The sequence below is a fragment of the Ambystoma mexicanum genome, chromosome 7q (genome assembly GCF_040938575.1).
Source record: "Ambystoma mexicanum isolate Mex_15411 chromosome 7q, UKY_AmexF1_1, whole genome shotgun sequence".
NCBI classification, from domain to species: Eukaryota; Metazoa; Chordata; class Amphibia; order Caudata; family Ambystomatidae; genus Ambystoma; species Ambystoma mexicanum.
The window spans coordinates 521,316,174-521,336,110 of record NC_090941.1 but is presented as its reverse complement, the minus strand read 5'-3'; the positions used below and the strand labels follow the sequence as shown (position 1 = coordinate 521,336,110).

The window sequence follows — 19,937 nt, the reverse complement described above, 5'->3', positions numbered from 1 at the left end:
AGCGCCTGCTGGCGCGTTACCTCTATCCCCAGATAGGTGAACGTGGATTGAGCCCACGTGAATCCCAGGGTGTCAGGAGGGGGGAAGAGTGCATTCCGTGAGTGGGAAGAGAGTGGACTTCGAGCAATTCACCTTAAGGCCCGAGATCCGGCCAAACTGAACGATGTCCTCCAGTATTGGGGGTAAATTGATGGAAGGGGAGCGTATAAACAACAGTGCGTCATCCGCATATCGGGACACTATGTCCGCCTGACCCGCAGTGCGGAGGCCTCTGTGAGTGTGAAATTGGCGGAGCATATCAGCGAAGGGCTCTATTGCTATAGCAAAAATCAAGGGAGAGAAGGGGCACCCCTGTCTCGTCCCCCTGGCGATCCCAAAGAGAGGGGAGCAACGGTCATCGGTGCGGACCCTAGCCACAGGGTTTGAGTAAAGCAATCTGACCCAGGAGAGAAAGGAGGGTCCAAATTTGCAGCTCTCGAGAACCCGCCACAGATACCGCCAGGAAACTGAGTCAAACGACTTTTGCATGTCGAGCGTGGCAGCCACTGCGTGTGTCTCGGGACTAATTCTGTTAATATTAACTAGACGCCTTAGGTTCAGGGACGTGGAGCGCCCCGGGATGAAGCCCGCCTGATCTGGATGGATGATGGATGGTAAAAAGGGAGCTAACCCGAGTGCCAGAGCCTTTGCATATATTTTGACATCACAATTTATAAGTGAGAGCGGGCGATAAGAACCACATTGCAAGGGGGATTTGCCAGGTTTAAGTAATACTGTGATTGAGGCCTCACGGAGCGAAGGGGGGAACACACCAGCCTCAACCGACTCCTCCCAAAGAGCCAGCAAGTGGGGGAGCAGCAGTGACTTATAGCGCTTGTAAAATTCGACTGGGATACCATCTGAGCCGGGGGCTCTCCCCGAGGATAAGGAGTCAATGGCATCTGAGAGCTCCTCCAGCGTAAGTGGGGAATCAAGGGAACCCGCAGTCTATGGAGATAACGTCGACAAAGGGAGGGCCTAGAGAAAAGAGTCAATCTCCGCCATTGACACCTCATCTGAGTTAGAATATAGGGTCTCATAGAAAGAAAAATTCCTTGCGAGGAGACAGCCATAGAGCCGTCCGGCCTCTCGATCCCAAGTAAGTGCGGGGACCCAGTCTCGTGACGGATCAGTCTCGCCAGGAGTCGACCAGGGCGCTCACCCTCCCTGTATTTCCTCGCCATACCAGGATTGTCCAGAAACCTTTGTTCACGCTCCGCGAGGGATCGAAACGTATCTAGCTCCACCCCGATGTCCGCCAGGCAACCCGGGGTAGCGTGAAGTGAGGCTGTAGCTTCCAAGGTAGACAGTCGGGATTCACTCTCTGCAAGGCCTCTCCGGATCGACTTAAGGACCCCATTCTCCTTGGACAACGCAATCCCTCTAATATAGGCCTTGAAGGCCTCCCATAAAGTGGCCTGTGATGTTACCGAGCCCGTGTTCGTCTCAAAGAACTCTTCGACAGACACCTCGAGTTCGGAGCAGAACTCCGGGTCAAGTAGGGAGAGGGGTTTCAACCTCCAGCAATCAGTCCGGCCGGGATCTGGGCCCCAACCAATGGTAATAGTCACTGGAGAGTGGTCAGACAGGGTTCTGGGAAAGATCATCAGCTGTATAACGTTCTTAACCAAAACGTTGGAGATCACCCATCGGTCAATACGGGAATAGGAATCGTGGACTGAGGAGTAGAAAGAATAGATGCGGGAATCCGGGTAAAAGAACCTCCATGCGTCTGCAATGGCCAGGCGTGGTAAGGTTGATAGTGCAGCATAAGCTGCCCTGGAGAGATGACTGGGCTTGGAACCTGATCTATCAAGGGCTACGTCAAAGATTGTGTTAAAATCGCCCCCCCAGAGGATGGGGATAAGGGGGATGCCATCAAGAAGGGACGTGACCTGTGCATAAAACTCCGGGTCGTCCTGGTTAGGGCCGTAAATGTTCAGCAGGACCACTTCCTTGTTCTGAAGCGTGGCATGCAGCAGAACATACCTGCCTTGGGGGTCAATTTGTGAGGAAATAAGGGTGAACTTGAGGCTCTTGTGAATGAGGGTCATGACCCCACGGCTTTGAGTGGGGAAATCAGTAAAAAAATCTATGGGGGCCCCAGGCTTTAGCAAAACGCGAGCACTGTTCCGTGCGGGCATGTGTCTCTTGTAAAAAAAAGAATCTTGGACCCATGGCGCTCGGCCTGCAGCTGGAGCTGCCTCATCTTTTTATAGTTGCCCAACCCCCAAACGTTCCAGCTCATGAAGGTCAAGTCACTCTCGGCCATAGATGCAGAGGCATTTGAGTCAGAGAGAATATCGATAGCCAGTGGATGAGTGCCACACCGCGGTCCACCTTCGCTGCCAGCGCCAACTTTTTAATAACAGAACCCCAAACATGCCCCACCCCCATCCCCCCCCCCAAACAGAGGGATGGTGATCCCAACCCCCCTCAACCAAAACCAAACTAGAGGCATCAGCGCCTGGGGGCCTGTAGGCCGAACTAGCCGTGCCACTCCGGGTTGCGGCAGATCCAGTAGAACATAAGGTGCCCACAATAGACATTACATGTAACTTGGACCAGGTACTTTGCACATGGTGGTATGGCACATATTTGTAAGATGAGCAGAACAAGCAGGTTACGGGATAGAGGATCAGTGCGGCCCCGATGCAGGGGGGCGGCCGGACCTGGCCTCTCCCCGTCAGGCACAAAGGGTAACTGTAGGACCATGGTCAGAAAAAGAGGGTCAGCCTGGGAAATGTTCGTCCATAAACTTGGAGGCCTCCTCCGGAATCGTGAAGAAGAACACCTGGTTAGCATGTTCTATGCGTAATTTGGCGGGATAGAGACTAGCGTATTTAACTGAGTGGTCTTGCAGCCTCCGTTTCACCGCTTGGTAAGTCTTGCGTTCACGTTGGACGGCTGTTGAAAAGTCTGGGTAGAGATGAATCCTTGCACCGCCCAGTAGTAGCTCACCCTTGAGCCTTGCGGCCTTGAGGAGAGCGTCACGGTCACGGTAGTTCAACACACAGGCTATGATGGGCCGAGGTGGGGCCACCGGCTTAGGCTTAGCCGTCAGGGCGCGGTGTGCCCGCTCAATAGCGAAGTGGGGGGAAAGCTTGGGTGAATCCAGGAGTGACAACAATGTATGCTCAACAAATTCCTCCATTGGCTCATGGATTTCGTTCTCGGGAACCCCGATAATGCGGAGGTTGTTACGCCTTGAGCGGGATTCCAAGTTCTCGTCGTTCTTCTCCACCTCAAGAACTCGGCCAGAGAGAGCAACAACCTCAGAGCGCAGGGCACCCAGCGCATCCTCAGCGGAGCCGACCCGTGTCTCGACCTCCGACACTCGGCTTTCAGTCCTCTCAATGTGGGCCTTAATTGATGATATAGTGCCGTTCATGTCGTCTAGTTTTGAGTGGAGTGCGGTGAAGCCCTCCCGGATAAAGTCCATCATGTTTTGCGATTCAGGAGCTGTGTCAGAGGAAGCGGCAGAGGCCTGCTCGGCAATCTCCTCCGGCGATCTCACCGCTGCCTTTGCAAACATGTTGATGGAACTCTGTTTCCTCGCGCCCCCGTTGGTCATCCGGGCGACGTAGAAGATCGTGTGGGGTGAGGGGGGGATGCCCAACAGCCCAGGGAGGAGCTCGGACCGTATACCTCGTAGCTGCGGGTGCGGGGTGCGGTATGGGACTGGAGGTAGCACGAGGGAGGAACCAGAGGCTGTGAACTCAATGAGTAAGAGATATTGCGGCTGCCAGTGCAGGTTGTTGGAGTTTAGTTAGCCCAGGGAGACCTGGGGGGCAACGCCAGGTGGGCACCAGAACAAGAGGCCCCTGGGGAGGGGGTGATGATGACCAGGGGTCGCCGTGGAGGTAGGGGTTGGCCAAGTGCAGGGCGGGCCGGCCGGCCGCAGCCTCGGGGACAGCGATGTGGGGTAAAGCAGGTCCCAGGTGAACAGCAGATCCGGTACTGAGTGGTGGCTCCAAGGACCCCACGGCCCACTCAGGAGATAGGAGACACCCCAGGGTAGGGGTGTGGGTGACCGGCAAGGCCCAGGGCCCCCCCAGTAAGGCGAATGGGTGCAAATAGGGCAAATAGGGCCACAAAGCAGGGGGAGCACACTGTTGGGATGATGCTGAGGAGAGTCCGAGCGCAGTAGGCGCGGGGGAAGACCAGTGTTCCAAGTGTGCCCCAGAGTCTCGAGCAGCACCCCCTTGACGTACCTTAATCACTCCTGGCCCGCAACACTAGACTGCAGGGGAGCGCGGCACTCCGTGTCCCGGGGCGCACCACAGCTCCACTCCGTGGGGGGCGGGGGCCCCAGTAGAATGCTGTCCAGGGATCAGAGCGGGGCTGAGGTCCCAGGGAAGGTCCGGCCAAGGCAGCACCGAGGGAGACCCCAGGGAGGCGCGGGCCGCGGCAGCCGGAGGCGGTCCCGGGGCAAGAGCGGGGCCGAGGCACCAGGGGAGGTCAGGCCACGGCAGCGCCGATGGAGCCTCCAGGGAGGCGCGAGCCGCCCAGTAGCAGCAGCCGCGACCCCCTCACAGTAGCCGGAGGGGGCCCCAGGACCAGAGCGGGGCCGAGGCACCGAAGGGGGGGGTAGAGGCAGGCGGTGGGGGCTGGGATCACGGAGCGCCTCGCGGGTCCACCCCAGAGCGGTCAGCTGAATTGGGAGTGTAGAGGAGGGGGGTCTCCGGTGTAGCGCAGCCAAGGATCCAGGGAGGAGCTGCTCAGCAGCAGCGATCGTAGCCGCAGCACCCCCGGAACGGTGGGGGGGGCCAATCCCGCACGGCGGGTCCCAGTAGAAGCAGGTAATGGGGGACGGAACCCCGAGGAGCACCGCAGGTCTTCACCGGAGCGTCCCGCAGTCTCCGGGATGCAGGGAGGCAAGCCCGTCTCGCCCAACCAGGTCTAATATTGGCGCAAAGACGCGCTGCCGGTGGGGGAAGGGCGAAGGGGCGCCCAGATCTCAGGATCCCCAGCCACGATCCGAACAGGAACAGTACCGGGTGGTACCCGGTTGCCTCAGGATACGAGTCGTATTCTCCAGGGCCAAGTCACAGAGCCAGAAAGTGCCCAAAAAATGATTGTGGGATCTACCCACCGCGGAGAGAGACACTCAGGCGGCCATCTTGTTCGGCGCTCAACAGCGCCCCCCGTTTAGCCGCTTTAACAGGGAAACTATTACCTCCGATCGTGAGGAGTTTAAATCTAGGGATGGACAAGCGGTCCCCATTTGCTGATCTGGTGGGTCTTATGGATGTCTCTTTGTGGAACCTCTCAGAGAGGTAGATAGGGACGGCGTTATTAAGAGATTTATGGGTAAGTGACAGCGTTTCCAGGAGTATTTTGTCATTAGTTCGGAGCCAATTATTCTGTCGTCTGCTCTCAGATATGTGATTTCTTTTGGAAATACCTAGCGCCACTCTAAGGGCATTGTTTTGTAAGGTTTGAAATCTTCTAATAATGGATTTGTTGGAGCCTATGTACAGGGTGTTACAGTAATCCAGGCGGGATAAGATAAGGGCTCTGGCCAGGATAGTACAGCTGTGATTAGTGAGAAATGGCTTGCCTGTTCTTATAAGTTTGCATTTATATGCCGTAGAGGACGCTTGCGCGTTGACCTGTTTGGAGAATGAGAGCGTGGAATCGAGATAGAAATCTAATGTTTTTACCTCCTGTGTTACCTTAATGCAGTTGCCGTAGATTATGAATGAGTAGTCCGGTCCTAGTTTTTTTTTTTACTTAGTAGGGGTACCCAGGATGAGTTCTGTTTTATCATTCAGGAATAGACCGTGCGTGGCCATCCATGCCTGGATGATGTACACTATTCACCAAGGCCAAATCCTTGTCATAATCCCCTGAAAGTGGCATGAGGATCTGGGTATCATCCGCATAGTTAGTGTAGGTGATACCGAGATGGTCCAGATCATCAAAAAAGGTGCTTAGTCAATATGTTGTACAGTGTGGGCGAGAACCAGGATCCCTGTGGTACGCCACACGTGATGGGCATCTGATCTGCAGCTGCAGAGGATGAGAAGACCCTCACAGTTCTGCCAATTAAGAAGGATCTAATCCACGTTGTGGCGTCCTTGGAGAAGTGTGCTGCTGTGTCAAGATGGTTGCATAGTATTGTGTGATCCACCAGGTCGAACGCAGCTGATTGGTCTAGGAGGAGGAGCAAGGCTGATTTTTCCTCGTCTCTAAGCTCATCAACTTGGGTCTTAAGATCAATGAGGGAAGTCTCTGTTCCGTGTTGTGGGCGGAAACCTGATTGCCTGGCTCCTAGCAGGTGGTGTACTTACAAATAATGTTGTATTTGCGTGTAGGCCACCTTGTCTAATATTTTTAGAAGGAAAGGGGCGGTAGTAATTGGCCTGTAGTTGGGAGGTATTAAGGGATCTACTGTTGGTATCTTTTAAGAGTGGGAGTACCCATGATTGATTGAGGTTGGCGGGAAGGAAGCGCCGATAAGCCTGGATATGAAGGGTGATAGGTCTCGCGCCACATCCTTAATAAGTTGTGCCGGGAAAAGATCGCCCTGACAATTAGAAGGTTTGAGTGAGCGAATAATTCTTTCCACTTCAATGATAGATACTTTGGAGAAGTTGAATTGGGTAGGTTGGGTTTCGGTTGTGTCCCTCGTTATTTTGGGTGATGGTGGGTCCCTTAAAGTATCTTTAAGGGAAATTGTATTTTGCAAGATAGATACTTTAGTAGCAAGTGCATGTTGGATGTCTGAACACCACTTTTTATCTTTGTTAAGTGTCTGGAATAGCGATGGGGGTCTCTAATTCTTTGAGAATAGTAAACATTTCTTTCATGTTGGAGATAGCTTGGGAGATACGGGTGTCGTAAGAGGCCCGCTTAGCTAGGCAGATTTTTTTTTTTTTTTTTAGAGGGATGAGAGTTCGGTGAGCTTTAATTTGTTGGCTTCGAGGGTAGTAGTTTCCAGGTAGCCTCGCAATTTCTTTTTTGTTGCCTTAGGTTTTTTAGGAAAGGTGTGAACCATTTGTTCAGATGGTTTATAGGCTTACTCGGTCTGAGTTTAAGGGGGGCGATCTGGTCCAAGGAGGAGGCCATAATTGCTCTGGGTCTGTGCTGTCAGGAAGTGAGTTCAGGGTAGGGAGTAAGGCAGGGATAAGCCTATCCACTGTGATACTCTATTTCTGGTTAATGTAGGTGGAGCCATGGGGCAGGAGTGGGCGGGGGTCTATTGGTGGAGAGCGTAAATGAAAGTAGGTAATGGTCAGTCCAGGCTAGCGGTGAGATGGAAGCGATGTTGGCATGACAGTTGGTCTGCCACCCAATCTAGTATTCTACCTTTATTGTGGGTGGGAGTTATGCTTCTTTGGGTGAAGCCTAGTTCAAGAAAAGTGTTTGCCGTTGTCAGGGCAGGCTGATCCGAAGGGTCATTGAAGCCCAGGTTAAGGTCACCTAATAGTAGCACTTGCGTTGGACATTTGAGGTTGTTGATAGAATCATGTTGAGATCTTCTTCAAATGCCCTATGAATATTTAGGGTTTGAGAGTTAAAGGTACTTTGACTGACAGTACTTCGCACAATTGCGTATCGTAAAGGGGGGCTAATCTCATAGCGATGCTGCATTTACAGATAATGGCAATACCTCCTCCTCTAGTCCCTTGTCTGTCTGGTCTCAAAATAGTGTAGTCATCGGGTACTGCTAGCATAAGCATGGGTCCTGCTGCGGCATGTAGCCATGTCTCGGTGATGGCGAGGAAGTCTAAGTTATCCATCAGGATCATGTCAGCAATCTCCGTGGCATGAGCTACTAGTGATCTAGAGTTTATTACTGCTCCTTTGATGGGCGAGCTAATGAGAGCTGTAGTTGCTAGGTGGGAGGCTGGATGGTCTTTAGAATTCAAATGTTGGGCTATGCATCTTTTTGTTTTAGGAGGGCAGTTAAGTACTAGCTCAGTGATTGCGGGCATAGGTTTGGGCGCAGTTTTAGGTATCCTTTGTCCTATGGAGATGGGTAGCGAGCTTCTAGGGGGCTCATATTTGCACTAGTCTGGCTCTGAGACGTGTATTCCTACATTCTGTTGTACAAGGGGTCCTCGGAGTCCGGCGTGGAAGGTCTTCCATGGCTAGATGCTGTTTAGATGTTGTGTTATTAGGCTGGTCAGGGGGTGTTGTGGTAGGTAAGGCCCTAAAGGCCTGTATGTGGCGTCTAGAAAGACAGTGTGAAACTTGAAAGGAGTAATGGGATGCAAATTATTTGGCTGGTAGCTTTAGTTAACATGCTGAAACTTAGCGAGAGACTCTCTTTGAAGAACGTGGTTTCATGTAGGGCAATGGTGACTGATTAACCGAACCCTGGCGATATGACTAGGTGCACATATGCACAGTTCAACTTGGCTAGGCTAGGGCACTATTAAACATGGGCACAATGGGTGCTATGGCACAAATCAACATGGGCACAATGGGTGCTATGGCACAATTCAGCATGGGCACAGTGGGTGCTATAGCACTATTCAACATGGGCACAATGGGTGTGTGGCTAAATGCAGGCAGGCACATCAACATGGGCACAAAGGGTGTGTGGCTAAATGCAGGCAGGCACATCAACATGGGCACAATGGGTGCTATGGCACTATTCAACATATTGCTGTGTGTGACAGGAATGGATACACTGACTAAGTCCGCTAGGGCGGATATGAATGTAAGAATGCAGGTAAGTGGGTAATACTAAAGAGCTAGTTAATGGTAAAGCAGGTAGTGCTCGCAGGGAGTTTAAAAACAAAATGCAATAGGTCGGGCACAGGTTTTTCTGGCAAACAGTTGGAAGACAAGAAATGGCAGTGATTAGATTGATATGCAGTATGGTAGGTGAGCGTACAAGCAGATAGGTAGAGCACAGGTATTGTGCAAATGCTAGCTTCTAAGTGAATAATCAAATGGGCAGCATCGTAATGTAACACTGTTTATAGTGGTGCGCAGAGCGCTGAAGGATGGGCAGTGATCACTCTAGGAAAGAGGAGCAGTATGTCACATGCAATTGTAGTAGTCAGTCAGCTGCCGAGACAGAGGCAGTTCAAAGTAATACTGTTTGTTTTATTCGTATTTATAAAACGCACAACAGCCCTGAGAACATCGTGGCACTTGTTACAGTACAAAGCTTAGTTACTTAGTCACATGGTCATTAGCAATACATATACAGGTTGCAATATAGTTAAATAGTCATTAGCAGTATATATATATACACAGGTTACAATACAGTTCTATTACATTTGTGTTATATTACAATATACATGGCAGAAGTAGAGGAGGCAGTCCTCCACTTGCTAGTTGAGGAGAGTGGCCTTGAGGTTGTTGCGGAAGACCGAGATGGAAGTTTCAGCTCCAAGGGTGGCAGGGGGTGAGTTCCAGAGTTTCGGTGCAATATAGGAGAAGCCTAGACCTCCCGCTGTGGCTCTCTTTGTGCATGTTATGTGTAGCTGGTTGGTGTACTGAGCTCTGTTGGGGCAAGTGGATGTGGTCCTTGATATTGCTTCAGATAGGTATGCTGGTGCGGTTTTGTTGATGCACCTATGAGTGATGGTGAGGATTTTCAGAGTAATACGGTCTTTGACCTGCAGCCACCGTGCTTCACGTCTGGCGTGGGATATATTCTGGCGGCTCGGAGGGCATTGTTGTGTGGTTTGCAGTCTGTGAATGTTTTTGGCGGAGGTGTTAGGGAGAATTCTCTGTAAAGGCTAATTTCCCAAACCTAGTGAGTCCCCCAGCAGCTTTTCTGGATTTTTGGGGTTTATTTTTTTCTCCTGCTAAGAGTGAGACTCTTTTCCTCCCACTCTTAGACATGATTTGAGGTGTTCCTTTGACTTTGTATGTGTTTTATGGGCTATGGGGTCCTTTACCCCATAGGGCTTCATGTGTTTTCTGGTATATGAGTTACACAGCACCCTCCGTGCCGTAACCCAGGGGTGTCGTAGCGACCCCCAAACAGACTCCATACCCTGGGACTGACTACTGTCTCCCAGGGCATGTAAAGTCACCATTGGCTTTACTAGTCTCAAATTGTGAACAGAATCAGTACAAACCATTCTATTGTGGACGTACTGGTCAGGGCAATTCGATTGCCCCGGGGTCTGTTGTTCGAGGGGGCACTGTCCAGTACCCCCCCGACCGAGTTTTGGCTGGTGGCAGTGGATACTGCTTTTTATATTCGACCGTGAATATATTCCTATGGGATTTTCCCATTGTTCGAGGCTACCATTTTTTAAAATAGCCTCGAACATACCGCTGGTTTATTAAATTAATATAAATTCACCGGTTGGTATTTTTTGCCGAAACTTGGTTCCAAAATGGCGTTTGTGTTCGCTTCTGTGACTCCAACCCAAGTCGAGCCCTTTGTTCCACTTTTTGGCGGGCTTCTCCACAGAAGCCTCCAAAAGTGGTGCCACTCTGTCTGGGTACCACAGGGGGTGTGGGAGGGGCTTTAGGCACCCTGGACTGAGTTGCCTCGGCAACTCAAGTCGCACTCTTGTGTGATTGGCCCAAGTGGTGAGCCACCCGGCTCACCACTTAGCATGTTTGAGTAACAGCTAGGCTGAATGAATGGGGGTTTTCTGCATAAAAGCAGGGCTTTGGGGACTGGAACTTCAGAAGTCGCCACAGGACCTAAAGAATCCAAGGACGGAGAAGCCGAGCCGACCTGCAACGACGACACCACTGGTACAGACTGCTACCAATTGGGTTTACTGCCAACCACCTGTAGTCCTAAATCTTTTGCAGTGGTCCCTAAGGGAACTGCAGAGGTTTCTGCCTAACAGGAGGTGCCAGCTAGAAGGGCGTTGCAATAATCGAGGTTGGCTCCTATAGTTGCTCTAGCTATGGCCAAGCGGTTGGGGGTTGATAAGTAGGGTTTAATGGCATTGATGAGTTTGGTGCTGAACGCTGATGAAGAGGCTATGGCGCCGACTTGTTCGTTCATCGATAGATTTGCATCAATGTGAACACCTAGAGTCTTGACAAAGGATGATACGGAGATGGTTGAGTTGTCTATGTTGAAGTTGTTGTATTGGGGGCTTAGTTTCGATAATGTGTTTGTCTGGCCCAGGATGAGAATTTCAGTCTTCTCCCCATTAAGACAGAGGGCATTGATTGCCATCCAAGCTTGGATAGTGTCATAGATGTTGTGAAGGGCCGTGGCGTCTTGGTGATAGAGCCCAGATAGGGGTAAAAGTACTTGAGTGTCGTCTGCATAGTTTGTATATGCAACACCCATGGAGTCAAGTAGGTCGAAGAGGGATTTTGTGAAGAGGTTATAGAGGGTGGGGGCTGTACAAGATCCTTGGGGGACACCGCAGTTTATAGTGGTAGGATCTGCATTAGCTGTGTCGGAGTAGACCTTCATGGCTCTTCCTTCAAGGAAGGAAGTGATCCAGGATGCTGCTTGATTAGAGAAATGGGCTGCATGGGTGAGGTGGGTGGTGAGTGTTTGGTGATCTACCAGGTCAAAAGCAGCTGATAGATTGAGGAGGAGGAGCAAGGCAGGTTTGCCTTTGTCCATGATCTGTGAGATTTGATTTTTTAGGTCTAATAAGGCGGATTCTGTTCCATGCCCGACACGGAAGCCAGATTGTCTTTTGCTTAGTATGGAGTTAGCTTCTATGTATGATTGGATCAGGATGTGAGCTGCTTTGTCCAGGATTTTTAGGAGGAACGGGACTGTCGTTATCGGTCTGTAGTTGTTGGGTTGCGCTGGGTCAAGTGTGGCCTTTTTTAGAAGTGGCCGCACCCAGGCTTCCTTGAGATTGTTTGGGACAGTTCCTGTTTGGAAAGATGTGTTAATGAAGGCAGTAATCAGGGGTGTTAGGTCATTGGCGCATTCCTTGATGATTTTGGGAGGGTAAATGTCTGCTTTGCAGAGGGATGGTTTGAGGTTTTTGATGAGATTAAGGACCTCAGGTTCAGTGACGTTTCTGAAGGAGAATTGAGCGTGATTGAGATTACTACTCTCGTCTTGTGTAGGGCGGTTGGTTTTTTGGTTTGGGAGGGCTTTTCAGTGGTTTTGGATTTTGTTCTGGGGGAGTTTTATTTTGTTGAGCATGGCGGACTGAATGCTAGCACACCAGGCTTTGTCTTTAGTTATGTCGTCAGCGGTAGCCAGAGGAGTGACTAATTCATTGAAGATTGCGAATAGTTCTTTAGCTTGGGAGTTGGCCTTTGAGATCCTATCATTGAAGGAGTTGGATTTTGCTGCTAAAATGGCTTTTTTATATTGGAGGGCTATATTTGTTTGAAGAGGCTCTTATTTAGATCACTCAGATCCGTTTGCCAGTTTTTAAGCGACTGGCGCTTTTGAGCTCGGAGGGTTTGGAGTTCTTCCGAGAACCAAGAGTTGCAGTGAAATTATTTTTTTTCCTTCTTGCTTTCAAGTGGGGCTATAGAGTTTATGGCATTGGTGAGCGTATCATAAGATAGCCGATAATATATTTGGGTCCTGAGAGAAAGGTGGTGCTAGGCAGGGGCTTTTAAGGTGGGGATGCAAGTTGTCTGCGTTGAGTTTTTTAGAACTTCTTATTGTGGCAGGTGGTGCGTGGGTGAGAGTCTTAGGTTTAGGGTTGGTGGGGATGAGGACTTCGATGCATGTTTTGTCCGTCCAAGGAAGGGCGGTGTTTGAGGTAATGTTGGATGCACAGTTGTGATCCATGACCCAGTGAAGGGTGCAGCCTTTGGAGTGAGTAGGGGTGAGGACTCTTTGGGAGAAACCCAAGTCTGCGAGTTCTTTAGCTAGGGTTGCAGCGGATTTATCCTTAGGATCATTGTATCCTAAATGTAAGTCTCCTAATAGAAGGATCGATCTTGGATACTGTGATCAAGAGCCAAAAAAGAGGTAGATTGTTTTGGCAGAGCAGATAGTGAGAGCATTGCAGTTAACATTAGCACAGTGCTTCCTGAGAAAAATGCAGCTAAACAACATGTAATGTTAAAGACAACATCGCTATGTTACAATGTAGATGAGCATACGTGCAGAGTGAAGCAACTAACATTTGCAAAATAGAGATAGTGACAGTGCAGTTATTACTGGAGCATGTTGAGTACAGTTAGATAAAGCAGAATATGGCAGTTCCATGTAGTCCAGTGCAGAGACAGTAGCAGTGCTGTTGAAGCTAAGGCATGCAGCGCACAGAATAGTCGGGCACGCAGGACCGGACGAGGGACGTTCATGGGCAGCAGCAGGGCTTACAGGTCAGTGTTTGTTGGCAAAGTGAGTGCATGTCTCAATGGGAGGCAGCAAGACTTTTGCTGATTGCACAGAGAGGGCAATGGATGCTGCAGGTGATGGGATTTAGTGGGTATTGATGTCAAATTAGGGGGGGGAGTCAGTGTACTTACAGTTCTCTTGGACATAGGGCAGAGTGGCAGGCCAGCGTGCCTGGCGTAGACAGGCTCAGACAGGAGTTAGCCTTAAATGGAGGGCCTTTGATGGGAAGGGCAGGCTTCACCTTCCGGTAATGCAAGCTGGGATATAACAATGTTCGTGGCCAATGGGGGCGGACGGCAGCTTGAAATCAATGGTTGCTTAGCAACCTATAAACAAAACGCTGCAGCAGCCATCTTAGGGCATGGGCCTCGAGGGGGAATAACGGCAATCAGCTGATTACGCTGTAGAATCACCGATTTATGGCGTTACGAGGAAGGTACATAAATCAGAGTATATATTCCAGTTATGAATTTAGAAGCTACAGGGAACATGCCAGCCCCCTAGTTGGATTCAGAAAACAATTGGTATACATGATATAGCACAAACACTGGACATGGAGCTGAAGCTATGGGGAAAGATTACCAGCCTCAAAGTACATAAAAGTGCTGCAGTATAGCCATAGAAGACAGACTGGAAACCAATGTGGAGGGTACACAAACCATGCCATAACTCAGCATAGAGGATACAGAGAGTCTACCACATATCTGAACACAGACCTATTAGAAGAGGGTCATGATTTTTAAGTGGTGCTGCCATGAAAGAGCCACGAAACAAACTAGTGAGGAATATATAAATTGATCCACATGAAGCAACATTATAACCAGTTCAACTACAAATGAGCCTTGTTTATGAGAACTAAAATCACCCTTAGGAACTGCCAAAATTACTCAGTAGTCTGAGCAGAACAGAAAAAGCACAAAATGGAACGTTCAATCTCACTTGGACCAAAAATGAAATAATTCATCTATGCCTTTCAATGGTCCAGGCTTGCTTTTGATGAGCTTACATCATGATAATTAATGTGGATATAACTATGCTCAAAGGAAAACAGGCATGACAATTCAGCGATTGTCATCTCAAAATAACAAAAGAGGTAAGAATGGAGAGAGAAAATGACTACTTTATTTCATTACCAGGTAGTTTTAAAGAAATCATCTTTTTAACATTCGTATTCGAATACTTACTGGAAACATACATTCAGAATTCAAAGGGGATTTTCACCGAGACCAAGGGAGAACACCGACAGCATTTACTTATCAAAATGTAAGCGCTAATAGGAAACATCTGTATCCGTTCAGGGCAAATCTGTGGATGCATGTACCAAATTCTGAGAAATCAGGTTAATAACTGACCTAGGGTGTGGCAAGCCTAATAGGGAGACACCCATGAATTTTAGCAAACTTGAGCTCTCTCAAAATGACAGTGAACATTTAGACTGAGAAAAGCAAGTGTGATTTAACAGAGGGATAAAATAAGTGAAAAGCAGTTACTCAGACTAATAAATATATTCTTCACATTCGCCTGGAGACTGCCATTGGGTGGTAGCAGTGCCCAGTATAAATCAACATAACTTACATGAGCATTGTTAAATATTACCTACCTCTGCTTCTCTTTTTTCTCTCTATGTTTTTCAGCATCACGTACTTTTTCTTTAACCTCCCTTGGTTTTTCGACACCACGATCTTTTGATCGGTGTTTTTCTTTGTGTTTCTTTACCACAGGAATTTCTTCCACACATGGCGGAGGTGGGCTTGGAGTGCGAGGTCCTTTCTTTTTACTTTGTGATCCTTTTGAACTTCTAAAGTGTGGAAGATTATACATAATTACAGACAGAGTAGAGGGCAGATTTGAGAAATTGCAACAAACATTGTATAACAGACTAACTAAGGGACTACCATTGGAAAATAAAACATTTGTTCACAAAACAATATATTTTGAAGCCATTTACCAAGCATCACAAGAAAATAGACCAGACAAGAAATTCCACAACCAACCAACTGTTTGTATATGTGGCTACTAAAATTTCCCAAAGATGAAAAATAGACTACTTTACTTTTGGGAAAAAAGGAAACCCTGCACCAACATAACACCAAGTTTAGTCAGCCATACATTACCTACCGTAATCGTATTTCTGATGCTTGTATCTGCTTCGATTCACGTGATTTTCATAGGCCGCCATCTAGTGGTGCGTGCAGAGTATTGCAGGACTTGTTTTCAAAAGTCAAAAAGGGACGTCGACTGGGTGTGTCTAATACTACTCCTAGTGTGACGTGCGTTGTACACATGGTCCATCACGTGTCAAAGTCCCTCAGATTGTTTGGTTTCTGACATGAGGGAGCATGAAGTTTGTGTGTGAGTACATAAGAGCAAGTGTAATATGTTTGATGTCTGTGTACCTTCAACTCCAAGAGGAGGGGTGAGGGTGGAGATGTGAATCCAAGAATCCAATGATGACAAAACGGAACTCATCATCTTGGGGACCACACCCAACATTAAGAAACTTGGCCATTACTATACCTTCTTTGAAATAGATGGCAACACGAAGGTTGCTAAGGAGGTGAAAACCATAGGTTTTTACCTTGATTCCAGCCTTACTTTGACAAAATAAGTGAATGCAATGGCATCATCTCAGGCTTACACATGTAAACTGATTAGATCTGCAAAACCCTTCTTCTCAACAAGCAGCTGCACCACACTAGTAAGAGCACTTGTGCTGTCTAAGTTGGACTACTGCAATGCCCTATATATTGGATCCAACAAACACATCACCAAGAAAATTCAAATACTCCAAAATAACGCCCTGAGAGCAGCGTTAGGAATGACCAAAAGAGATCATATATCAACAGCAAGGAGACAATTTAACTGGCTCTCCACTATCGATAAAATCAGACTCAAAACTGCCTCACTAACATTCAAGTGCTTTAATAAGGCAGCACCTCATTACTTGACAGAGGTTCAATAGAAGGCTTATGCTCCAAACTACCAGAGCGGCCTACACCAACTGTCTGACAGTCCCCTCCTTCAAACGGATGACAATCGGTGGCAATAGCTTTCCTGTCAAAGCTGCACAACTCTGGAACTCCTTCCCACCTATCCTTAGGGCGGATCAAACTTACCCACACTAAAGACAAAAATATCATCAACTGGCTTAAAAACAATAATCTTTAAACTCACACCAGCCACTTCCGTTCAACCTCCTCTCTTCCCAATGGAACATAGCTTAAATGTTCTACTTAAAGCTACAACAGCACACATCTGTAACTTATCCCTTCATTTCCCCTGTCCCTGGTATCCTACAATCTACACCACACGCTTGTGGTGACCCATATTGTAATTAACATGGTACTTTTGTATTGTATCTCATCCTTTTATATCTGTAATATTATCCTTGTATATATGTGTAATATCTTTGTAATCTTGTAAGCTATGTTATATTTTGGATCGTACCTTGTAACTATGTAAGCTGAAAACTTCCTTGTCCTCGCGCCCCGATACCTTCGGGTCTGGCGCACGTTACAAATAAACAAACAAGTAGATACAAGCACCAGAAGTACAATTACGATAAGTAATGTATGCCTTCTGAGGCTTGTGGATCTGCTTAGAATCACATGCATTGAAAAGACTAGCGAGCAGTACCTGGAGAAAGTGGTGGGATGTTTGAAGTTACAGCAGCTAATATATGTTTTAAGACTACTTGTCCCACCAGTGAACGTTTGGAATGTGTATCCAGACCGTAATATAGTGTAAAGGTATGTATAGAACTCCAAGTAGCTGCCTTGCAAATGGCATCTAAAGGGACATTTGCAGTAAAAGCCAAAGTAGCCCCTGTGCCACGTGTAGAGTGCGCTCTGGGCGTGAAAGGCAGAATTTTGTCAGAGAGTCGCAAATTTCAATACATTTGACTATCCACTGAGATAGTGGACTTAAGAGACATGATCCCCTTCTCTTCCAGTAGCTATGGAAACAAAGAAATTATCAATCTTCACAGCCCTCCTGACATCTAATGCATGGAGGTTTTTTCGGCTACATTGGTAGGGTTTTGAAAGAAAGCTGGAAGTTCTATGGACTGGTTGACTACATTTTGGTGAAAAACGAGGGTGTGTTCTTAGCACCACCTTGTATTTATGGACGCTAACAAAGGGATTTTGGACTGAGTGCCTATAGTTCACTGACCAGTCTAATGGATGTAATGGCAATGAGAAAAGCAGTCTTGTAAGTGAGGTCCTTAAGACTGATTTCATGCATCGGCTCAAAAGTGGGACAAATGAGCATTGTAAGAACAATATTTAAATCCCATCAGGGATTTGGGTTTGAAATAGGTGGGTGTAATCATTTAACACACTCCATTAATGCTTTAACTACTGGCATTTTCCACCACGCAACTTCAGTTTGAGAGGTGGTGTATGAATATAGTGCAGCTAGATGGACCTTAAAAGAGTTGAAGAATAACCCTGAATCCAACAGGAAAAGCAAATAGAGAACAGTGTGTGAGGGAGATCAATCAATTGGACTGGTGTTTCGTGCTTTAGGGGAGCGTAAGCAAATCTCCCTGACCAATTCATCCACAAAGTGTTCCCTTTGGACCTTGTTTGGGGGTACCTGGACGCGCAATCTGGGGATTGTGCTGGGTTGCAAATGGATCCATGTCTGGTTATTCCCAGTCTGAGAAGATGTCTTCTATAATGTTCTTGTGAAGCTGCCATTTGTGTTCTGATGGAAGCTGTAAGTCTCTGCTTAAGACATCGGTTAGGCAGTTGTGTTCACCCTGGAATGTGTTGGGGCAGAAGGAAAATGTTGCATTTTAATGTCCACTTCGGTATGTTCTGTGTTAGTTTGGACAGACATGGAGAATGTGTTCCCCATCTGCTTGTCTATGTAAAACAAGGCTGTTGTGCTGTCTGTTAGAATTAGGACTGTTTTCCCCAGAAGCTGGTGTTGAAAGGCTTGAAGCGCTTTGAACACTGCTAACAATTCTGGAAGGTTGATGTGCTTCTTCGTTAGTTATTGTGACCATCTGCTGTGAGCAGTGTGATTGAGAAGATGTGCTCCTCAACCTGACAGCGCTGCATCTGTGGAAAAGTGGCTTCTACTGCAGCGGTGGTGAATGATTTTCCTTGCAGAAGGTTCTCATTTGTCCACCACTGCAGGGAAATAACTAGGTTCTACGAAATGACCACTACATCGTCCCACTGACCGCTTGCCTGCAAACATTGTTTGGCTAGTCACTGTTGCATTGGGCGCATTCACAGTCTGGCCTGAGGTACTATGTAAATACAGGAAGCCATAATCCCTGGGAGGTGCTGGCTTTCCCGTAAATTTATCGTACAACCAGCTACATAATGTGGAATCTGTTGTAGGACATTATGTACCCTCTCGTTGGAGGGGAAGACTAAAGCGTCTTTGTCTGAATTTGGGCCCCAAGAAACTGTTTTGCTTGACTTGGAATAAGACATTTCTCGTTGATTGAGAAGCATAGACGGAAAAGCAAGTGGATTGTCTCTTGGGTGTTTTCATGACATCTCTGAGGTGTCTTTTCTGTTATTAGCCAGTCGTCGAGATAAGGGTACACAGGAATCGACTGTCTGCACAGGTGGGCAGCTGTCAATGCGAGTACTTTGGTGAACACTCTTGGCGCGGAGGATATGCCAACGGGGAGGACCTTGAACTGGTAATGAGTCATTCCGACTTTGAACCCAAAGTATTTGCACCACTGAAATATGAAAGTATGCATCTTTCATATCCAGTGTTGCCATGTGAACCCCCTGTTTTAAGAGCAGGATTACTTCTTGAAAGGTAGTCATTCGAAACCTTTGCAGTTTGACATAGGTGTTTGCTGGACTTAGTTCTAATACAGGGCAAATAGTTCAATCCTTTTTTGGAAGAAGGAAATAAGTTGAATAAATACCCTTGTTTACCTTGTGGAGGGACCAGCTCCACTGCTACTTTCTGTAGCTGAATTTTTTATTTCCTCTTGTAGAATTAGTTTATGTTCTGGTGAAATCTTGTCACCTTGGTGGATGGTTGTGAGGAAATCTGTAGAGTACCCCTTTGTCACAGTGAAAAGTGCCCACTTGTTTGAGGTGACTCCCTCCGATGTAGGCGATCCCCTTCCATGTGTGGGCATGCTGTGAGATATGACCCCCTACTGGGGAAACAGGGGAGGGCACCTGATCTGGATAGTCACCGTTTCTGGGCAGCAGAGCCTTTAGTGGCTGCTGCTCTAGAGCGACCTCTGCCTGGTCTAGAGCCCCTTTGATCGGGAGATTGAAAGGGGTGTGTCTGGTGTGCTGGAATACCAAGGGGATGATGACCCTTGGTTGAAGGTGAATTGTGATGCGCATAGATCGGTGTGTCCTCGAAAAAAACCTATGCGTGTTAAAATCACCCGGCTGAATATAGGGTTTGTTAGAAACGTGGTTTAAGGATATAAGAGTTACATACTCTCTTTTTCACAGTTTCCAAGACGTCATCCACTGCCTTCCCAAACAGGTTATCTTCAACAGGCATATTAAGTAAGGTTGCTGAAGTCTCCATCTTAAACCCAGATTGTCGCAACAAAGCGTGGAGCTTTAGTATTGCGACTTCTGCTAATATTCTACCCACATTATCAGCTGCATCTAAATTTCCTTTTATAATTTTGTTCGCAACTTGTTTTCCCTTGGATACTGTCTTTAAA

General features: G+C 47.8%; 1 protein-coding gene across 2 annotated transcripts in view; it reads right to left on the bottom strand.

Moving 5' to 3' along the window:
* The window catches only part of ZC3H13 (zinc finger CCCH-type containing 13), a 1,331,719-nt gene that overhangs the window by 874,015 nt on the left and 437,767 nt on the right, over positions 1-19,937 (bottom strand). For both annotated transcript variants that reach the window (XM_069639959.1, XM_069639960.1), the window contains exon 8: positions 14,862-15,059. In XM_069639959.1, coding sequence (XP_069496060.1) covers positions 14,862-15,059 — 198 coding nt within the window. The remainder of the gene's footprint in view (positions 1-14,861; positions 15,060-19,937) is intronic.